Below are 23,190 nucleotides of genomic sequence, written 5' to 3'. Positions count from 1 at the left end.
TATATTCTTTATTTTTATTTTTATTTTTATTTTTTGGTACCGGGGATTGAACTTAGGGGCATTTGACCACTGAGCCACATCCCCAGCCCTATTTTGTATTTTATTTAGAGATGGGGGTCTCACTGAATTGCTTATTAGAGCCTCACTTTTGCTGAGGATGGCTTTGAACTCATGATCCTCCTGCCTTAGCCTCCCCCGCGGCTGGGATTACAGGTGGGCGCCACAGCGCCCGGCCCTTATATTCTTGAACTTCCAGAGACTATCTTCAGGTACCTCTGGTCTTACCTGATGCTGGGGTTTCAGAGGCAAGTGAAAACTGGGCTTAGCCCATCAAGGTCTCCAAACCAGGAGGCAAGAGGGACCCTCCCCATAGCTTGTTTGTGCACCATGCGTGATGGCAGACCCAGCGAGGGGCTGCTGAGAAGCCCCTACCGGGGCTGGGCCCGCTCTGCCGGCTGGCACTCCTGCATGCGCACCCCTCTGCTCTCTTCTTCAGGAAGCCTGGGAAAGCCTCCTGGCCTCCAGCAGGTTCAATGGGCAGGAGTCCTTTGCAGTGGTTTTCCAGCCCTTCTTCTATGAGATGTCGCCACCTCTGGTAAGTGAGGGGTGGGAGGCAGCAGGAGCATGGGTGGGGAAGGCCAAGGCCATGCATCTGCTCCCACCTCCTTCTCCCACCCTTCCCCTGGAAGAAGCCTTAGCCCAGTCCAGCTTTTCAAAACCCAAGATACATAGACTCAAGGGGCAGTGATGCAAAATTCTCTTATGCTTTCTTACACAATTTTCCCAGGGGGTTGCATAGCTGCATGAGGCTGGGTAGCCCAAAGGAAAAGATCAGGGACACAGGCCAGATGGCCCAGCTTTTAACTGGGCTCTGGAATGGGCCAACCAATTAGGCAAGTGGTTTGATCTCTCTGTACCTTGACTCTACATCTATAAAACCAGGACTGTTGGTCTGATTCCCTCCCTCTAGGTGATTGTCAAGGTCACATGACAGGGAGAACTCAGAACAGTGTCTGGGGTTTGGGAAGTGCTCAGTACCCCTTAGCTGTGGTGATTATCAGGTTGGCATTTCCACGGGTACCAACTCTTCTCCTCCCTCTGCACACTCCTCCTCCTCCATCCCTGAAGGGAGGAGAGTTTGTGTTTTCCTCTCCCCCAGGTCACGCAGTCCTGGGGTGGGTCCACAGTTAACCAAGGCTTCTGAGGGCATCTGAAGATAGCTCCTGCCTCCAGGCCCCCAGCTCACGCCTGTGAGGACCATTGTGTCAACCCCAGGGCTTACCGACATTTAAAGCAATGGTTAAGGAGGCGGAAGAGGAGGTTAGCCTCCCGTCTCACTTCACCACCCTACTTCCACCACACCAGATTGCTTCCCTGCCACCTGCTCCCTCTGTTCCTATAATGCCACCATATCGCTGAGGGGAGGGCCTAAGGGACAGAGTTGGGCCAGGCCACCCAGCTCCGTGCTAGGGAGTGTCAGCATGTGCAGGGACCATCACGCCCTGGGGGCACACAGGCTCCTATTTTACCTGCTTCTCTTCCAGGAGAGGCCCCTGCATCAGGATCCCACCACCCTCGCCTTGAACCTCTGGAACAGCATGGTGAGTGGACGGGCTGGGGCTCATGCTAGCCTGGGAGTGGCCCACAAGAGGAGCAGGGTTGCCATGCCACAGAGCCCCCTCGCCCTGCCCTGAGGAGGAGGTGCAGGATGTCAGGGGAGCTGGTCGCACCTGGTGCAGGCCCAGGTCTCCTCTGAAGAGTTTGACCCACTGGTCCCAGAGCTGGGCTGCCACCTGCCAGTGACAGGCAGTGGGGGAGGAGTGGAGGACCCACTATCCCGCTGTCCCCAGAGTCGGTGTGGTAAATCTCTGCTTTAGTGGGGCTCTGGGCACAGGAACTCTTGGCCATATCTATCCAGTGTCCTCATACTTAGATATCCTTGGATAGATCTAAAGGCCCAGGGGGCACCTGGAACGAGCATGGACTTCAGAGTGGTGAAGAACTAGGTCCCATCTGAAATCCAAATCCCCTCTCACAGCTGTGTGAACTCAGGGTCTCAGCTCCTTTCTGCAAAACCCTGACAGTGCCTCCACCTGCATGTCCAGTGTGTGGCTTGCTTCTGGCCCACAGTGACCCTGCTGCTCTTTGTACTGTACCGATAGCGCTCATCCCCACATCCTGAAGCCACCCAGGGTCTTGGGGTTAGTGGGTGGATAGAATGCCGTGCAAGGCTTGGAGCCTTTCCAGGGCACCAAGCAGAGGCCTCTTTTTGTCATTTATCCCCTGCCCCGCCCCTACCATCAGAGCTGCCCTATTTTTAGAATTCTAGTGTCAGAAGTTTGTTTTTCTTCTTCTCTGGATTAGAAACATTTCTTCCATCTCCTCCACTGGGTGTGCTCTCTGGAGTGCACGAGCAGCTACACTTTGGCAACGTGTTTGGCACAGAGCAGAGAGGGAAAGGGAGCCTCCTGGCTGTCCCTGAGGATGGAGCCACACTGTCCTTTGGAGAAAGCACTTGATTTCTTTGAACAGGAAGACTATTCTGTGGCTCTGATCTTTGCGTAGGAAATTCCCGCAGGAAACCACTCCATTGGTGATCTTCCATGGGGAGCAGAGAAGAACCTGGCCCTTCCAGTGGGAGCTGCCCTCCCACCCACTCTCTCTGGGGTGAAGCCTGATTGTTCCATCTCAGCCAGATTCTCCATCCTTCTCCCACGTCACCTTTCTCCCAATCAGCAAGCGGGCGCCTTCAGCATGCCTGATGAGAGCCAAGGAGTATTCAAGAGATACCAATGTGGCCTCCATCCTCATGGAGCTTAAGTGTGTGGCTGGGAAGGTCGGGGGCCAGCAGGGATATCCAAGCTGTGTACCCAGGGGCAATATGGACTGGGAGGTCAAGAGAGGCAGTGAATGGGATTAGAAGAGGCTGAGAGTGTTGGGGAAGGTCAGGGAGGACATTCTCAGTGAGAGGACCTTTGTGAGCAAGGGGCATGGAGGAAAGAATGGACCAGGTGTAGTAGCAAGGGGTAAGAAGGAGGCTGGTCCGACCAGAGAGGAAATGAGGGGATAGTTATCAGGCCCCGAGAACAAAGGAAGCCCTTGAGTGCAAGACAGGGGAGGCACTGGAGGGAGATTGGGGAAAGGACTGGGTTCCTTTCTCTTTCTCCTTTCATCGTGTTATTTATGGTCCTTGGTATTGATGGAAGCAGTGATGATTATCGCCTTTATTGGGCTACCGAGGGATGTCCCTGTGCACACAAATAGATATGCACGCCGTTTCTCCCAACCCACTAGAGGGAAGCAGGGACACCGAGGGGGATAGAAGTCCTCACTCTCAAGGTCAAAGGACTGGGGCACAGTTCTCAAGTGCTCTAAGAGGAGGGAGAGCTTTCCTGGCCAGGCAGCTACCCTACTCTCCCCAGACCTGGCCAACCCACCTCAAGTCCACAGAGCCCAGCAAGTCCCTTGAGGCTCCTGCAGCCAGGAAGGAAGGGAGGAGTTCCCTATGAGTCTCTAACCTAGTTTCTTCACTGGCAAAATGCCAGGCCATCCCACAGCTGTGCTGGAACTCATGGACAGCTCCTACGGGCCGGAACCCATCCCTGAGAACATGACATGTTAGGGTGAAGGGTCCTGGGCGAGGAGCCAGAAAACCTGAGCTCTGGATCCAGGCCCACTCTTGGTGGTTTCTTGAGGCAAGTCACATGGGTCTCCATTTTCTCTACCTGCCAAAAGAATATAATGACCCTCTGCCAACCTCAGGGGGCTTGTGAAAGCACAGAAGCCTTTGGGCGCCCCATGCCCTTTGGTTCACTGACTGTCTTTCCCTGGAGCACAGGGAGGGCAGGAATCTCTGCTCTACCTCCTAGATTCTGTGTTGGGCCTCACGGGAACCACCAAGGTAAGAGCCAGGTGTGCACATTCTATGCCCACGTTCAGACACTCAGCCCTGGCGAAGGCCCCACAAGTGTGAGCTCCGAGGGCCAGAGAAGAAAAAGTTGCACACATCCAAAACATGCCTGGAAGTGTCCCAGCTGCACAGGCCCCCACCCTACCCCCAGGCAAAGCTTAAGCTCCTGGTACCAGAGGAGGAGGACTTTGTGTTTGGGATATAACTCATACCCTAGCCCTTTCTGCTGCCACTGTCTCAATAATTTCTCAGAATTCTTACATAATGGTGGCATTGAAAGGGACCCACCTTAGAGAACTAGTCCCAGATCCTTCCAGCAATCACTGACTCCCACCTTCGATCAAGCCCTGAGCAAGGTGCTAGAGCCACGGGGCAGGGTAGGGAGCAAGAAGGATCTGTGTGACTAATACAGAGACATTTAGGACAAGGTTCTTCATAGAAATTGATTTATTGGGAAACCCTCTAAATTTTCCTTCTTTCATATCCTTAAAAAGTAGGCTCAGCTCTGCTGGCTGTGAGGGACTAATCTGTGTTCCATGTCTCTGGTACCTATTCTACCAGAATCCTTCAGATGTCACTTGCTCAAGTTTACTTTCCAGATTATTTTATTGCTTGAATTCTTAAAAGATGGGGGAAAGAACAAAAGCAAAACATATTAACGTGGCCTTCAACCCAGACCCACTGAACATGCCCTTTGCAAGTGGCCCTGAATGCCCTGGGTGAGCCCTTCCCCTTCTAGGAACTGCCACCATCAGAATAAAACTGAAAGAAGCTGGGGAGCCCAGTTCCTCCCCAGCCCCAGAGCTAAAGAGCTGCCACTCCTTTTCTGACATTAATTATGCCCTCTTATCTGACTCTCCTTCCATTTGGTTAAGCCAGTCCCAGGAGGGGTAAAGTTCCTTCCTGGTTCATGTTCACCGAGCACAGAGGCTGGAAAGGAATTTTGTAAAGGATCTGAAATCCTTATGGCAGGTGCAGACCCATGACTGAGCCAAGGAGGGTAGCCCGGCCAGTAGCCTCCTACATCCCCTGCCAGAGTCCTTAGAAGGATACATGAGGGACAAAGGTGTTACCAGAGCTCTGCACCTTGGGCAGCAGGGTGACTTCAAAACATGAGGCTCCCAAACTGTAGAAAACAGCACATATAGAAGATCTGTGATTCCTCAAAACCATTGTGTTTTCTTTTAAAGCCTTTATCTATGTATACTGAATGATTTAAAACAGCAAAAAAGAACTTTTAGAAAACCTTCCTCCTTCATCTAACTCTTCAACTGCCTTTATTTATTTCTTAGGACTTTTCTTGTTGTTGTTGGGGGTGTATCAGGGATTGAACTCAGAGGCATTCGACCACTGAGCCACATTCCCAACCCTGTTTGGTATTTCATTTAGAGACAGGGTCTCACTGAATTGCTTGGCGTCTCGCTTTTGCTGAGGCTGGCTTTGATCCTCTTGATCCTCCTGCATCAGCCTTCCCAGCCACTGGGATTACAGGCATATGCCACAATGCCTGGCTCTTTCTTAATTACTTTTACCTAAATTTATAATCTTTTGGTTCCCTTTCTGCTATACCATACTCTTTTGAGGGGGAGGGGAAGGTGCTAGGTATTGAACCCAGGCCCTCAGGCATGCTAGGTAAGTGCTCTACCATGAGCTACACCCCCAGCCCTTTTTAAATTTTATTTTGAGTTGGGTTCCCTAAGTTGCTGAAACTGGCCTTGAACTTGAGATCCTTCTGCCTTAGCTTCTGGAGTTGCTGGGATTACAGGCTTGTATCATTGTGCTCAGATTAGCTTATACCACATAACTTTTGTCTATGTTGTTAGTAGCTTCATGGTTTTCATTTAAGGAGCTGCCAACGTCAGAGCTGGTACCACACCACTCATTCCTATATTGCTAGATATCTTGGTTGGCTGTGAGGGACTAAGCTGTGTTCCATGTCTCTGTGTTTCTGCATCTTGGTTAGAGATATGGGCTTGCTTGCCCCATAACTTGCCCCCTCACAGCTGTGAAAACTGTGACTAGAGGGTCCTCATTCCCTATTGAGAATGGCAGCACATTGTTGGCACCCATGTAGGTGATGGGTGTGGGGCGGGGACCTGGGCAAGGACATGTACTTTACACAGAAGCCACGGATTTTCCCTTCCTTCCCATACCTGTGCTTCTCTTGAAGGGAAATTTCATCACTGAGCTGGCCAAAATCCAGACAGCAGGAGAGGACAAAAAAATACCCTCGATAACAGGCCCCCAGGCGACCAGGGAGCTGTGCGACCCACCGAGAGAATTTTGTTTGGATCCAGGACAGCAGTGTCATAGTCTAGCTGTGACTAGCTGGTGGGACTGGCTGGGCTCCACCTCACCCTTTCTGTGTTCAGTTCTTCCTCCCATACTGTCAAGAGGGAGGGATCAGGAAGACCCTATAATGGCAAGAATCCGCTGATTCTTCTCAAACAGTGACTCTCCAACTTGAGCGGGCCTCGGAATCCAGAGGGGACTTGTTACTATGCTGAGGGCTGCACCCCAGCCCCGAACTTCAGACTCATTAGGTCTGGGATGGGGGCAGGGAATTTGCCTGTCTCATGAATTCCACTTGGCACCAATGCTGCTGGATCAGTGGTCAAACTCGGAAATGCTAATAAGTGTTTCTTAAGAGTACCTCAGAGGGCTGCTATCTGTTTAAGATCACCTTATTTTCTAGATGGAGCCTGTGGGACAGAAAGATGAGCCACTCAGCACAACAGAGAGGAAGCCAGTGAAATGTCCGTCTCAGGTAGGAGGGGCTGGGGGGGGGGTGGTAAGGGACCAAGTGACTTTGCTGAGAAGTGGGGTCTTCCCTGACCGAGACTTTAGCCCCCTGAGAGTCTTGGATCTGTTCTTTGCACGTGGGCCACTAGAAGAGTTCTAGAAGAACCGAAGCCCTTCATATCTATGGAAGGCACAGGAGCAAAGGCACTGCTCACCTGGCCACCAGGGATGGTCCCCCTCACCTACTCTGTTTCCCTGGCTCTGTGCTCCAGATGCCATTTCCAGCCCTCCCCCTCCCTCTGGGTAGAGAAGGAGTTAGGAATGATGGCATCTCAGTGGTGATGAAGGAGAGTCATTGTGGGTGTGTCCTAAACATGCCTCTGATATGTAGCAGGTGTGTAATTCCCATTGCCAAATATGTGGACCAGAAAATCACGGCAAATAAATAAATGAGATGTCTTCTACCTTAATACTAGTTAAAATGTTTAGCTTTGGTAATGAATTGGTACATTTGGGGTTCCTAGGCAGTAAGAAATATGTAATTCATCCTGTTTCTGTCTTGGCTTTGGCTGCCAAGAAGCTTAGAATTAATTTCTCATCAAGTTGCGTGTACTTAGCCTGGTAGCACCAACATCCAGGGTCATCCAAGAGAGAGAGAGACAGAGGTGCTGACTTGCAAACAGGGCATTTCATCAGTGAGCTCCTCCAGGGAATGATTGGGCATCGCAGGGAAGAGAGGCCAGACAATGGTTTTGTCATTATTAAAAGACGATGTAAATGCTCCCCATTGGCCAAAAGTATTACTAGATGATAAGCCCTGATTATTAAGAGATACAGATTTCTGGGTCAAGGTTACAACATATTACATTTCCCTGCAGGAGAGCCCCTATCTCTTCACCTACAAGAATAGCAACTCCCCGAACAGGTTTCGAAAACCCCAAGAGAAGCTTGAGGTAAGGAAAGTTCTTTTTGAGACTGACAAATGAGTGGATGGGCCGCACATCTTGATGAGTTTTTGGAACCTTCCAAATGGGTTTTATTTTATTTATTTATTTATTTATTTATTTTTGTCCTGGGGATTGAACTCAGGGACACTAATCATTGAGCCACATTCCCAGCCTTATTTTGCATTTTATTTAGAGACAGGGTCTCATTGAGTTGTTTAGCACCTCGCTGTTGCTGAGGCTGGCTTTGAACTCCCCACCCTCCTGTCTCAGTCTCTCAAGCTGCTCAAATGGTTCTTTGTGTCCTGGAATTTCATTTGCCTCTGTGAACACTGGGAGCTGCAGAGGGCCAGAGGCTGCCATAGGCATCTGAAGTTCAGTCAGGGTAGGCTCTGGGAGAGTGATGGGTCTAGTGTGTGGCTAGCAAATCTTCCTACAATACTCTCTTGGAACCACCCTGGCACCTGCTCTTATGGCATGGTGGGGTATTCATGCTGCTTGTTATTGCCTGTTCCCAATTTGTGGGATGCAAGACAGGACTCCTCAGACACTTCCCAAACCTCTGACAAGCACTTCTATGTAAATGTGAACTCTTGATCTGACCAGAAAGCTAGGGAAGGGTAGAGAAAAGTGGTGTAGTCTGGAACCAGTCAGTACGCAGACCAAATGGCCCTCAGGGGTTGTCTACACCCACAGAGGTCAGGTCACACTCTCACATCTTGCTTATGGCTTATCTCAGGCATGTCTTTCTGATACCTCCTGTGGAGATTAGATAGGGCACTCTGCACTCCTCTGAGGAGCCAAGAAATACTTACAGGTGGGTGCCTTTGTTTTGGGGGAACTGGGGACCAAGGTGGGCCAAATTGAATTGGGGCCTAACCCTTGCCTTCCTATTTGACAAAAGAGGGTAAAGTTTACTCCAAGTGATGAAAGTTAAGTTCACGGCCTGGGCCTCCACCCTGAGACCCTGTGTAAAGGACTTGGTGGTCAACTTGTCCCAACATCACAGCTGAGTCACATCAGGAGGCCGTGTGGTTCAGAGGGTAAGATAACTGGCTCCGGACTCTTCTGCTTACTAGCTGGGTGTCAGTGAGCAAAGGTCCTTGACCTCTCCATGCCTTTTTTTTTTTTTTTAACCTGGGAAGTAGTGACAGTATCATCCTACCACAGAATTATGAAATCACATGTTAATAAATACAAAGCATTTATAATATTTTTGTGGCATAGCATGAGTCCTATATAAACATTGCTCTTATTATCACCTGATAGGAGGGAGTAATAAATTCCTTCAGGACACACTTAGGAAGCACAGGCTGTGAACTTCCAGGCTCAGTGAGTGCAGAGACTCAGGGTCAGTACTCCATAACTATTTGTTGACTGAATAAATAGAATGATAGATTGATCCAGGCGTGGGAATAAAAGCCTATCTTGGGACATTACTTGCCATGGGAGGGAGGATGGACTTCATGCCGAAGTTAATACAGAGTAGTAATTTACTTCTTCAACCAACAAATACTTGTTGAGCATCTACTGTGCCAGCTGCTGTTCTAGGTTCTGGGGACACAAGAATAAGGAGCACAGTCAAAACTCCCTGGCTTCATGAAGAATTTGGGCAGGGGAGCGCCATAGCTATGTTCTCTTGAGAGAGGCCACTCTGAAGGGACTTGGAAGGCTGCAAGCCTGTGAGCCAGAAGTTGGTGGCTCTGGGGAAAGCTGCAGTGTTCCAAGCAAGAAATAACCAAGGCTGAGCTCAGGCAAGGAGGAGGCACCAGAGAGGAGGCGGTGGATTTGTAGCCCTGGGAAAGGATGCTGTGGACAGTGGGATAGGAGGGACGAAGGGAAAGGAGGAAGAGTAAAAGTCACCAAGGTTTTTGTTTTCTAATCTTAAATTATAGTTTTCAAAATAGAGGCCTACTCCCGACCCAGTTTCCAATTGAGCAAGGTCCATTTCTTCTTATTTCTCTGTGTGTCTCATTTCAGGTGAGAGAAGGAACAGAAATCATATGTCCTGACAAGGAACCCTCCAACACGGTCCCCACCTCAGGTACACAGCTTTTGTCAGTGAATTTTAAACTCATGGGAAGCCTGAAATCATCCAAGTCAGAGCAACCTCAGGACGGCCAGGCAGCCTAACCCCACACTATCTGAACTACTCCCCAGGGGATTTGCAAGGACAACAGAAATTGTTCTCTGTGTGTGTATTTACAAGGGCACATGAGTATTTGATTAGTCTTTAAAATATGATAGCATCATTATCAGGAAGCATTTATTGAGCACTGATCTTATGGTAGGCCGTGTTCTGAAAGAGCCCAAGGGTAGTTGAGTGAATTGAGGTCACCATCTCTGATTTGAAAGTGAAGTGACTCTTTCTCCATGAAAGAAAAAGTACATTTAAACTGAGAAAGCAAAACTAGCCAGTCCGTAGTTCCTGCCGAGGTTACCTGCGGATTGCATTTGAATGCTACACAGTGCCCACAGTACACACACTCCTACAGATGTGCATTCTCATGCCTCTCAGTATTTCTCAAATATGAGCCTGTTGCTGGATTCTGAATGTGAGACTCATGGAATGTTCTATGAAATCATCAGCAACCTCCTCAAAGAGGTGCTGCCCAAGGACTGCCCCTTTTCTTCCAAACAAGGAACCTAGGAATGAAGGCTTTGTGCATATGGTCTATGTGATGTCACCTGGTAGCTCTCATGACTCAAAACATTAGCCCAAGAGCATCCGTGCTGTGGGTCCCTGTGCTTGGTCCTGGAGGGTGACTGGATGTGTTCATTTATTTGTTCACTTCATTAGTTAAAGAATTGTTTAATGCCTCCTGTGTACCTTCTAGGAGTTTACATTCTAGTTGATCTATTGCTCTCATGGCTTCAAGATTATCAAAAAGATAGAAAATTAAGTTTGGAGATGTCACAGTGCCTCCAAGGAATTTCCATGGATGAAAAGTCTTTGTGGTCAGATTGACTCCTTATGCTGTGAATAGAGGAAGTAAATGCCATGGCTTACACTTGCCCTCCACATATGTCAAATTAAGCCAAATGACTGGCAAGTAAGTTAAAAATCTTGATATTGACTCTGTTCCATGCTATAACACATAGTTCACTGTACTTAGTCTCTTTTCATTGCTATAACAAAGTATCGGAAATTTGATACTTATAAAGAAAAGAGGTCTATCTACTCACAGTTTGGGAAGTTAAATGTCCAACATCAGGTGACCTATCTGTCCAACCTCCGGTGATATCATCTTGACTGGGTCACAAAGTGGTAGAGAAATGGGAAGGGAATTGGTCATGTGTGGACATGTCAAGTGCATGAGGTGACCACACTTTATAACAACCCACTCTTATGAGAACTAATTCATTTTATGAGACCAGAATTAATGTCTTCCAAGAGCAATGCCCCCAGTGATCTAATTACCTTGCACTAGGTCCCATCTCTTAAAGTAATACCACTACACTGAGGATCAAGGCCAACACTTGAATCTTTGCCGGACAAACCACATCCAAACCATAGAAGGGACACAGATCTTACCATGCATTTATCTCTAGAGTTCTTGTCCCTACACTTAGTGACAATTCATTCCTATTGGTTAGTTTACCAATTGGACTTTAATAGCAGAAATAAAAGGCCAACCTTCTACATAGGACCTCCTATGGCAAAAACCCTTACTCAGAGATAGAGATATGTGTGTGTATGTATATCTGGATAGAGATAAAGTGTCAATCTGAATGTTTTAATAGCCATACTTTTTTCAATGAAATAAAATCTATTCCTTTCTAATCTTATCACTCTGAAAGGATGATCTATGATTTTGCAATCTTTTGGTTGCATTTTGATTGATAACATTTTGCAATCTTTCTGAATTATGTTTCTGTCATGACAACCAATCCATTAGGACATATCTCAACATCTAAAAACCAGATAAAATATGAGCCTCTTTACCCCCTGACCCTGAAGATCCTTGTGCTTATTGGTGCTTGAAGATGAAAGAGTAAGAAATCTCAAGACCTTAAGATCTGAGATCCCTTGGTGATAGGGGCTGTTTGAATAAACAGCTAGGTAGATTTAGGGCTTCCTGAGCTAGCTGATGTGACAGAGGACCATAACACTCACTTCATCTACCCGGGGGCAGCACTCCTACATGCGTGTTCCAGATTCTGAATATCTAGAACATTTTTTTTTCTGGAAAGTGTTATCCAGAAAAATAACCACTGCTAACTGAACAATAATGAAAAACACGTTTCTATGACTAACCATACTTGTTCTATTGTGATCAACGAGGGAGGATTGATAAGGAGGCACAGGGCCACCACATTATTTTCCCTTGATAATTATCATGTTTCTAATAAATTCTTTCCCTCTTTTGGAGACCATGTTTGCAGTCATGCCAATTCTGATATATGTCTTGGAAGAACTGGTCACCTTATGTTGATATCTCCAATGCCTCAGCATGTGATAGAAGCCCAGTAAATGTTTGTTGGATGACTCTGAATTACTCTAACTCATCAAATCAATTCTCAGAGTTGAAAAGATCTAAAAAAAATCAGCCAGACCAAAGTAACTTCCATTAAAATTATTTTGCACTATCTTATAACTAGTTTGCCTTCATAATTGTTTTCAAAGCCTTCTTTACAGTCCCCTTTCTTAGTGTTCCTCTCAATCCACAGATGCATGGATCTAAATATCACCCAAAATGATATTTCCTAATAGGATAGTTCAAGTCATCACAGTCTGTTGCCTTTGACAGTCTGGGTACCTCATTCTTGTCACGCTTCATAGCTCATGGGTGATGAACCTTATCCATTGATTTGTGGGGCTTTGAGATAAGATATAGAGAATTGATACATGTAATTTTTATAATCAATTGGCATTTGGTAGTTAATAAAAAAAATGCTATTAAGTTTTCCTTCCCAGTCAATGCATATGTGCAATTTGCTGAGTGCTCTCTCTCAAGGGCTTGTCAATTTTGTAGACACTTGAATCAATATTTTATGTTACTGGCTGGCCCTCTCTCACATGGGGTTAGGATAGCCAAGAAAAAATATGGTGGGTCTAGTAGCTGACTTGAGGTTTTCCCAGTGGAAAAAACTTCCTGCAAATAAGAATGGCCATGAGGAGCAAGAGGGAATGTAGTTTGGTGGCTATCTAGTGGAACTGGCTATCTGAGGTCAAGCTGCTAAGTCCATGGAGAGGGAAAATTTTGTAGCTTTTGAAAATAGGGGTCCCCAAAGCTAATTCTATGCTGCTGTCACCAAAATGACAAGCCAGCAAGATTCATTCATTTTAAACCATTGATTCCTGCTTTAGTTTCCAGTATCATTTATTTAACCCATTTAGCTACATTGAACTCTTCAAAAACTAAAACAGGCAGCCCACTTATAGCACCAGGTGGCTGTTGCTAGCGGTCCCGACCCATTGTGAGCCAGCAGTGTCATGTTCATGTACTAGGTCCTGAAGCTGTTTCTATGGTCACCACCTGCTCATGGCTCCTGTGAGTTGGCCTAGGCTGTCATCAGGAAGTCATGGTGCCCCACAGGGCCAATAGTCTACTCTCCCCAGGTGCAGCCAGCCTATTGAACAACCTCAAATTCACCCCCAAGACATTTATTCATGTTTCCTTGCCCCACTGTTGTTATCTTTTAAAACTTTAAGAGCTGTAAAATCCCTGTCACAGACCACATAGCCTTTAATTTAATTCTTTTAAATTTATATATATATATATATATATATATATATATATATATATATATATATATATATATATTAATTGGCACATAGTAATTATACATACTTACGGGGTACAGTGTGGCATTTCAATACATGTATACAACGTGCAAGGGTCAGACCAGACTAATTGGCAGACCTACCACCTCGGGCCTGTATCATTTCTTTGTGAATACATTTCTTGAGCTTCTGCTCCGTGCAAAGTATAATCACATAAACTCATACCAAGGACTCCAAGGGCAGAAACAAGGTTTCAGTCTGTGCCAGCAAACTGCCACCACTGTGGAGGTAATTTCACATATCCTTAATATCAGAGAGTGAATGGGATGGGCAGCCCTCGCTGACAATTAAGAGTTGGTTTTTCAGATCATAGCTGCAGTGGTTTAAGTTGCTGGGGTCCATAAGACAAAACACCAGTGCCCAGCCCTGTTCCTGGGGACAGCTTTCCATGTACTAGAGACTGTCTTCCCCATTCCTTACTCTGGAAGTTTCCTCGCTCTTCCTAATACTTCATCAGAGCTCAGAGGGCCTTCTGATAAGAGGCTCCCTCTCTGGAAATCTCGATGAGTTAATGATATGTTTATCAACTTCTTTCAAGGTAATGGACAGTTTGTACCAGATAATGTTTAGCTAATCAGTCCACACAAATTTAATCTTATCTCTAAATGGTTCTTTTTCCAAGGAGAGCAATTTCTAAAGCATTTTGCTGTATTTCCAAGCCATGTCTTTGTCGTATATGATGACATTATAAATCTCCAACCAAGGTCTAAAGAAAATTAAACCAGTGAAATGCTCTGGAGTCCATCCTAACAATAAAATCCCAGATAAGTCACCTCCTCCTACCCAGGCTGATTCCACTGATTTATTATCTCTTGCTGAGAATCCTTCCAACTGATCAAGTGGAAACCAACTCCCCCCCCCACCAGCCCTGAAACAATTTGTCTCTCTTTTTCTACACACACACACACACACACACACAGAGAGAGAGAGAGAGAGAGAGAGAGAGAGAGAGAGAGAGAGAAATGGACAAATTTAGAGAAAGGAATGGCCAATTTCAGCCACATTTTTAGCAAATCATAATAACAAAGCTTTTTGAAGCAAATCTGTCCATCTCATCCATATTTTACTAGCCTCCAAAGATTTCCCCTAACCTTTGCATACCAGCTCGTGTTCAGAGAATTCATTCTATTGTGGCAGTAAGAATGTAGTGATTCACTGTCATCACTAGGAGCTAAAATAATCCATCTCAGGTTGAGGGGGAAGGGGCTTATTTTCCATTTGGCTGCCTTTTTGACCCACAGCCTGACTCCTTTGAGAAAAGGTCATTTTCAAGGTCTCCAGTTTAGCCCTGTAGATGTGTGCTAACATGTGCAGCTGACTTTGTGATTGTATATTGTTCTTCTAACCACATAGTGTAGCTGTGGAAGGCTGGGAGGTATCAGCTATAATCATGTAGAAGAGTGTGTGTGTGTGTGTGTGTGTGTGTGTGTGTGTGGGTATTCAAGGCATGGTGACCAGGAGGAGGGAGGACTCAGAAGGTCGTCACTCAGTGAACCCACCCTCTGGCTTTACACTATGGCTGCAGCTGTGTAAGAACCAATTTGTACATAGACATGGCAGGAATGGCCCTGGCCTTTTCATCTACATCAAAGATAAGCCACTGTCAACAGCTTCAAAAATCAAGAGCGTCTCTACCATTAGTTCTCAAAGTGTGGTCCCAGATAGGACTGGCAGCATCAGCAGTACCTGGGAATTTGTTCAACTTGCAAATTCTTGGACTCACCCCAGATCTTCCGAATCAGAAATTCTGAGGGGAACCCGGCTGCCTGTGTTTTAACAAGCTCATCAGGTGACTGACGCAAGATTGAGTATCAGGACTGCTAATCTGAATATTTTGTATGCATATATTCAGAACTTTGGGCGTGTCAGTTTGTGTCCTATCATAGGAAGTAGCAGGGACTTTTCCCATGAGAGCAAATGCTCATGGGCATGGCACTTCCTCCCATACAGACAGCATGGCCAAGGCATCTCATGGGAGGAGACAAGACCTGAAGGTGCTTCTGAGCATCCTTTCCTCTGAATGCCGTACAGCCTGCTATGCAGATATCATTACTCAACCATGATTTGGGTGTTGAGGGCTGCTACGGGTTGATTATAGTCCAGCTATGCCAAAAGGATTGCCCGTGAGTCACTGCAGCAGAGAAAGCTGCCCAGGAGGCCTCCTGAAGACAGCTCCAGTTTATTCATCTCAAGCCATGGGCCACTTAAATGATAGGCTTCTTGTTCCATGGTGGGCCAGTCCCTGGAGCTAACACTGTATGAGGCTTCTTCTGAAGCATGAGAACTATTCTAACAACTTAGTAGTGCAAAGATGAAGCCATGGCAAAGTCAGGGTGACCTTGGGAGTAAGGTATTTGGGGGAGAGGGAGGAAAGTTTATGACTGAAGGGACAGAGTTATATATATATGGCATGAGGAATTCTAGGTGTGGTTCCCAAAATGTGCTTGGGATGTTGACATGTGTGTGTTAGGCAAAAGGGATAGATACACACAGGGTAGATGCATGTATGTTCATAAATACATACACAGCAACACTCATCTTCATCTCCTGACTTGTTAGCCAGGAATAAAAGACCCGCATCCCTAGGCTACCTTTCCAGTGTTATTTTGTGTTAGTCTCACAAGTCCTTAAACCAAATTGTACCACTAGCTGTGCTTTAGATACATACATTTTACTCTACTGTAGCCCCTCTACCCTTCCATCCAAAACACCTTGCCCTCCCAGACTCATCCCACCATTCCCTGGAGCCTAATTCATGTGATGCCTTTTCTATGAAGTCTGCTCTGACATCCTCCCCTGCCATGCCTCTGGGGAGCCCATCCCTCCAGCTCTGGACCTTCTTAACAATTTGCACCTCCTACAGTGCTTATCAAGCCATCATTTTCATAAGTAGGGATGCCCCCACACTCTCCATAGCCTATGAGCTACGGGAGAGCCATCTCCATTTCTGGTCACTGTGTTGTCCTTAGAGCAGCAGCTGCTGACTGGTGCCCAGCATGCTTGTTGCTGGAGTCAATAGCTACATGACAATATGTGATAAAATGCAAGAAATTCTAAAAAAACTAAGAAATTTTTAAAAACATTTAAATTATAAAATCCAATATAAAACAGTTTAGTACTTCTTCCCCAAAAGGTTAAGCATAGTATTATCACATGATTCACCAATTCTACTCTCAGGGTAAATAGCCAAAATAATTGAAAGTAGTTTTCAAATAAATCTTTGCACACAGATGTGTATGGCAGCACAAATGCCCATGGATGCATCAATGGGTAAAGAAAAGTGGTATGCCCATTCAGTGTAATACTACTCAGCTATGAAATATCTGGCATATTGATGTATCCAAGCATATAGTTGAACCTCAAAATCATTATGCAGAGTAGAAGAAGCCAGACACAAAAGGCCATATATTGTGTAACCTATTTATCCTAAACATACAGAATAAGTAAATTTATAGAGAGATAAAAGCAGATTACTAGTTGCTAAGGTCTGCAGGGAGGGAAGATGGGAAGTGATTTATTGATGGGTACAGGGTCTTCCTTTGGGGTAATCAAATATTCTGGAACCAAATAGTGCTGCTGGTTGTACATTATGATTGTTAACCTTGAAATAGGTTATGTTTGGTGACTTTTACCTCAATTAAAAATAAAAAACTCAGTGGTAAAAGTACTTCCCTTTTCACTCCAGAGAAATTGGGTTGCTCTTTCATAGGATGATGTAACGTTTTATCCCAAATCACATCAAAGCCTAGAATAGATTAAATATGGATTCCATCTCCACTTCAATTCCTTCTTTACTCACAAATAGCCTTGTAGCATCTGTGTGACCTACAAAGCAGAAGATCCCCTTTTAGAGCTCCTACCCTCTGCCCCAAGGAGGAGACCCACACTTGGGCTCCTGGCTGCCATTGCTTAACCCTATCGGCAGGATGGGATTTTCAGATCTTTTTTCCAAGGTGTGTTCCTATAAACTCACTTTCTCTCCATTTTCCTGGAAGATATTCACTGGTTTTCAGGGGAGAGAGGTCCAGAGATTTCCTGGAACTCCTACGTGCCATTCACTCCAGTTTGTATTCTTAGTTCATAGGCTGAAGGCGGCTGACATCAAGGTCATTGGAGCCATAGGTGACTCTCTCACGGTAAGTTACTCTGATTTTAGAAGGGAAGGGTGGGAAGGGAGGTTTTGATGGATTTGAGAATGTGGAGGAAGAAATGGAGAGAGGAAGTTTCACTCCTGGCTCTTAAAGATGGTCCAGGCCTCATCTCCGGGCCTTCCCCATTCTATCTGCCCACCCCAGCATCCAGCGTTCCTGGCCCACCACGTTTTCCCATCTCTACTCTGACCTCATCACTCCCCCTCCCCCCATACTGGAGTGAATGGGAAAACAGGAAGTGGAAGGACCTTTGAGAGAGTGTGGGTGGCAGAAGTGGCCACCCCAAGTCACACAGCCCATCAGTGGTAGGAGCATTGGACTAGATCTCCTGGCCATGATGTAGAAGTCTTCAGACCCAGTGGTTTGATTTGTCCATGTAGGAAAGCGGAGGGAAGGTGCTGAGGCAGGGGTGAGGAGTCCCTGGGACAGGGACAAGTGCTAACGGGGGCAGGGAGGTGCAGGGGTGAGAAACAGGAGTCAGTGGAAGAGGTGCATGTTCCAAAGATAACCAAGCCCATCTCTGCAGCTGCCCCATGGTCTACCCTAGACATCACAAAAAGCAATCCACAGAGAACAGAATAAGGCCCTTAGAGAGCCTGGATCTGGGGTTCTCAAATGTCTCCAGACATAAGCACCCGTCCAGAACCCAGCTGCTCTTCCCTGAGGGGTTAGTAGAGTGTGGACTCTCCCCAGGACTGGATGACACCTTTCCTGTCTGTGCCTGTTCACAATGACATTAGTTTCCTCAGTATACCCACAACAAGAGGTCTGACTTTCCTTACATTCAGCCAATAAAGAAGGTGTAGTGAGTACCAAAGGCCACCCAACTTGTGCCCAGGCCAGAACTCAGGGATCTAAGTCCAGGATCCTACCCTTGTACTGTGGCAGCCTCCTCCATGGCCCTCTGCAACTCCTTACCCCCAAGGCCCCACTGTAGCTGCACAGAGGCACCTTCACACACTGCTCATCCCAGCCACATCCTGCTCAGCGGGGCCTGATGTCCTCTCCATCTAACCTCCTGGGCTCCTGAAAGATGCTCTTAGGAAAAGGAGCCATCAAGAATCCTGTGGCTTGCCAGGCATAGTGACACATATCTGTAATGCCAGGCACAGTGGCACATATCTGTAATCCCAGTAATTTGGGAGGCTGAAACAGGAGGACTACAAGTTCAAGACCAGCCTCAGCAAATTAGTAAGGCCCTAAGCAACTTTTCAAGACCCTGTCTCAAAGTAGAAAAAAATATAATAATAAAAAGGGCTGGGTATGTGGCTCAGTGGTTAAGTGTCCCTGGATTCAATCTCTAGTACCAGGGGAAAAAAAATCCCATATCTGCTCAGGACTACCTGGGGAGGCAGCATCTTGAGTGTGACATACCAAGCAGGTAGCATAAGAATTGGGTACAGAAGATTGAGGAGCAAACCCTGGGAGCATCCTCAACACGCCCTTTAGAATGACTCTGCTCAGGAACAGCATGCTTTAGGTGAGGGACATGCACCTGGAGAGGGGTTCACACTGTAGGGTTTTAAAAAGCCCTACTTTCAGCTGAATTAAGAAACATGGATTTCATCATATTGCTATTTTTTAAAACTATACATGTATGAGACATAAGGATATGAAAGGATTATGGTATGTTTCCTTTTAGGATGTATTTCACGACTTTAAAAACCGAGGAACATAGGACCCTGAAATAGGCCCGCTAAGGAATACATGCCATGGCTTGTTTTGAGCCCTGGGCTTGCTGCTTGCCCTTGGTCCTGGCCCAGGCAGCCTTTCTCAGGATGTGCACAGTGCCAGGCTTTCCCCAGGGGAGCCTTTCTGAAGAGGCAGGAAGTGCCTGCAGATGTGGCGCCATCTAGATCTGGACTGCAGAGACCATCCAGGCCGTGGTGGCTGGGATGAGAATGAGGAGGCGGGCAGCTGGGGGACCAAGGGAAACCGGGGGGACTCATGCCTCATTGTTCCCTCTCAGGCAGGCAACGGGGCCGGGTCCAAGCCTGGGAACATCCTTGACGTCATAACTCAGTACCGAGGCCTGTCCTGGAGGTGAGTGAGGGCACAATAGGGCCCTGAAGACCGCAGAACCTTCTAGAAAGCAATGCTTCAAGAAGGGGATGGGCCTCCTAGTTCTTTTCCATGACTAATTCTAGGTTTAATTTGAGGAAGGTATTTACCAGCTCCCTCAAACCCCCATAGTCCCTAATATAGGAAGTAAGATCTGAACAGGAGTGGGGAGTGGGGGCTGGGGGAGAAACCACATAAATGTTTGGGTTGGAAATGCTTCTCTGTGATGTAATCTCAGAAGGAGGCAGTGGCCTGAGTGATGAGTGGGTCCTGGCTTTGAGAACTGAGTTGTATCTGAGCCCCACCTACCAGCTCTATGTGACCTTGGGCACTCGTTACTTAACCTCTCTGAGCTTGTCTCTTCATCTTGGATGCAGGGATAATGTTATTGCTCAAGGATTAGTGAGAATTTAAGTGTCCAGCCCAGTGCCCGACACAAAATAGGTCTAAATGGTAGATGGGATCATTATAAATGGCCTTCATTCTTCAGAGGAAGCAAGGCTCAAGAGAGGGCAAGCAACCTGTTCAAGATCACACAGCCAGATGATAAAAGAAAAAGAAACCAAGAAGATGGTTCCTGACCCTATTTGGCTCATTCTACCAACACATATTACTTCAGGCAGGCTGATCCTGCTCTCCCTGTGGTCTAACCACTGCCACAAGCTATGGTGAGGAGGACTCGCACCGTGTGATAAAAGGCTGGCTCAGGCACATTTGGTGTGTCCTCAGCTTGGAATGTGGCATCTCCATCCTACACCGGTTTTAATCCAAGTGCAGAATCCCTGGCTTCCTTTTCATGTTGCGCAGTTAAATCCCGAACATGTGGGGAACCTTTTTGATGCTTCTAGCTATACTTGGCACAGAATAAGAGGATACAGAAGAGCAGAGATTCTGGATAATGCCATGTATTTCCATGCCTAGGAACCCATCTACCTTTGGTCTTCTTGGAATTTTAGCACTGGACTGGGAGACGGTTTTCATCTAGACCATGCCCTTTAAAAATGACTTTTAAATAGAAAGAAAAGAGAGCAGGGAAAATTTTTTACATTGTATTTTTACTAGTAACAGGCAGCTGTGGTGTCTAGTTGGGGAAGGGCTGGCAGAAGAATGGCCACTGTACCTTTGGAAAGCAGGGTGTGGGGAACCCACCTAGTCACCCCCGCCCCCTGCAGACAGGTCATCGGAGCTCAAAGTTCAAAAGCAAACAAAGCAGCCATGACAGCTTAAATCCATTTTTGGTGTGGATGTGACAATTGGTGGGAGAGGGAAAAGCATTGTACTCTGGTTTGTTGTTCAGTCCTTTACCTAAATGATGGGAGAGGGCCCGCCCTCTGGCTGTATTTCAGGAGAAAGGTCTGTTCTGATTGTCTGAAGCTGTCAGCATCGCTGGCATTTAAACCTCCGTTTTCTTTTTTGGTTCCCAGTGTCGGCGGAGACCAGAACATCAGTACCGTGACCACCTTGGCCAGTGAGTAGCGCAGCCTGAGTGCCTTGTGGCAGGCTGGGGGACCCGCGCCCTCCGCAGCTTCTCCTGGAGCGAAGCGCGGGCGGCGGGAGCCAGCTGCGTGCAGTAGGGGGCGCTGCTTCCCCAAGGCTGCCACCGCGACCCAGCTTTCTGAGTGGGATTAAAACCTTGGAGTTTAGGGGTTTTAAAGAAGGAGCATAAGAGAGGGAGGAGAATTTCCTTTGTTCAAGGAGGAGTACGAGAGGGAAAAAGAGCTCAGACCAAATCTTAGTGCCGGTTATTTAAAAAATGATTCAAAAAGAAGAAAAGGGTGGGAATCCTCTCTACTTTGCCTGTCATTCATTCTGAGCAGAACATCCGAGAGGCCCAGAGAGAAGCTTGGGCTGCTTGTGGCGATTCTGTGTGTCGCTTTATGAACCGCAACGAAAGATAAAGCTTCTTTGTTCAGACTGTGCAAACACAGCCGTGTTTGGGGCTTAACATTTTTCTTGATTACTTCAATAACAACCTGCTTGGTATGATTTTTTTTTTTTTTTTTTTTTTTTTTTAAGCCTGGCTGCATTCTCTGGCAGGTCTTATTCATCTTTTGATTTTCTTTGGTACATACCCATCGCAGTGCTTTCTTAAAGTACACCTGCAGTGAATGTTAATGTTGAGTTATTTCCCTTCAAAGTCTTCTGGCTAATAAGTTTGCCAAAGAGGGAATTAATTGGTCTAATTCACATTAACTTTTCTCCTAGATATTTCTTTGTAATATATCTTTAGGAGCTAATAAATTATTTAAATTATTTTTGTTGTACTGGGGATTGAACCCAAGGCTTTGCATGTGCTAGACAAGTGCTCTACCACTGAGATACACCCCCAGAACTGCCTTCTCCTTTTAAAAAGTGTGTGTGTGTGTGTGTTTATTAATGGCACTGGGAATTGAACCCAGGGGCATTCTACCACTGAGCCATATCCCCAGTCCTTTTTTTCCTCCCCCATTTTTTTTAAAGAGAGAGAGAGAATTTTAATATATTTTTTTTTAGTTTCCAGCAGACACAACATCTTTGTTTGTATGTGGTGCTGAGGATCGAACCCGGGCCGCACGCATGCCAGGCGAGGGCGCTACCGCTTGAGCCACATCCCCAGCCCTTTTCTTCTCCCATTTTGAGACAGTGTCATGAGAAGTTGCCCAGGCTGGCCTTGAACTTGTGGTACTACTGCCTCAGTTTTCTGAGTGGCATGAGCCACATTTTAAGTTGCTGAGACTTTGATGACAGGGATGCTAATCTTCACTTAGGCAGAACTGATCAGACTTTACATTTGTTATCTGGTTGGGTTATTGGCATATCATATTGAATTTAAATAGGTACAGTTCTATGCCCCAGTACTCCCTGTCCTCTTGATTTCTAGTCTACACGCAAGACCTATAAATAAACTGCCCTACTGCTAGGCAATAGTTTGGGATGCTTTTGTGAGCATGATTAACTTGGGTATGACATAGCCCAGCATATACAACAGTTTGCTGGACTTTCTCATTCCCAGGCTGTTATTGCAGACAAGATGACTGGAAATCATCTAGTTTAAGATCTTTTGCCAAAGTAATTTACAAAGGATTAAGGCAACATCAACCCTCAGGTGGATCCCACCCTCTGATACACTTAACCCAAGGAATGGTGGCTATTCCGACTTCTTTTTGCTAGACATGCAAAGATAATTTGATTGTAGGGGCTGAATTATTCTTGGGGGAAATAACTACAGGGAAATGCGTGAGAAATTTATGAGATTGTAAGCTCAAAAAAAGAACCTCTTCCCAAGCCCCTGTTTAATTTAATTCGGCATATACTCCAATATACTCCACTGCTGGGTGCTCAGAAAATAGGACAACAATGTCCTTATGACGTCACTAAAGTCAACGTTACTCCCTAAAGAGAGACACGATTATCCACTATCCACGTACTGATAATTATAGCCATGAACAAAATCTAGGGAGGAATAAAAAAGAAGACTGCTAACTCTCTCTTCTGAAAAGGAACTTTAAGAACCAGATTCTATCAGGTAAGGAAACAGGATGGAATGTTCCTGGCAGAGATAACTGCATGAACCAGCAAGTTCTTGCCCTTTCCAGTGTATCATTCCTTTCTATG

The 23,190-nt window shown here is 46.3% G+C and overlaps 1 protein-coding gene across 2 annotated transcripts in view; it reads left to right on the top strand.

The window, feature by feature from the left end:
• PLB1 (phospholipase B1) overlaps positions 1 to 23,190 on the top strand; it is a 94,585-nt gene that overhangs the window by 9,158 nt on the left and 62,237 nt on the right. For both annotated transcript variants that reach the window (XM_081263825.1, XM_081263824.1), the window contains exons 8-15: positions 497 to 595; positions 1,545 to 1,601; positions 6,606 to 6,677; positions 7,531 to 7,605; positions 9,577 to 9,640; positions 17,462 to 17,520; positions 19,505 to 19,578; positions 21,021 to 21,064. In XM_081263825.1, the coding sequence (XP_081119951.1) occupies positions 497 to 595; positions 1,545 to 1,601; positions 6,606 to 6,677; positions 7,531 to 7,605; positions 9,577 to 9,640; positions 17,462 to 17,520; positions 19,505 to 19,578; positions 21,021 to 21,064 (544 nt within the window). The remainder of the gene's footprint in view (positions 1 to 496; positions 596 to 1,544; positions 1,602 to 6,605; positions 6,678 to 7,530; positions 7,606 to 9,576; positions 9,641 to 17,461; positions 17,521 to 19,504; positions 19,579 to 21,020; positions 21,065 to 23,190) is intronic.

Source organism: Spermophilus citellus (genome assembly GCF_964194105.1).
Source record: "Spermophilus citellus genome assembly, chromosome: 13".
Classification (NCBI taxonomy): Eukaryota; Metazoa; Chordata; class Mammalia; order Rodentia; family Sciuridae; genus Spermophilus; species Spermophilus citellus.
The sequence above is the reverse complement of the archived record's forward strand: the minus strand, read 5'-3'. Positions and strand labels throughout refer to the sequence as shown.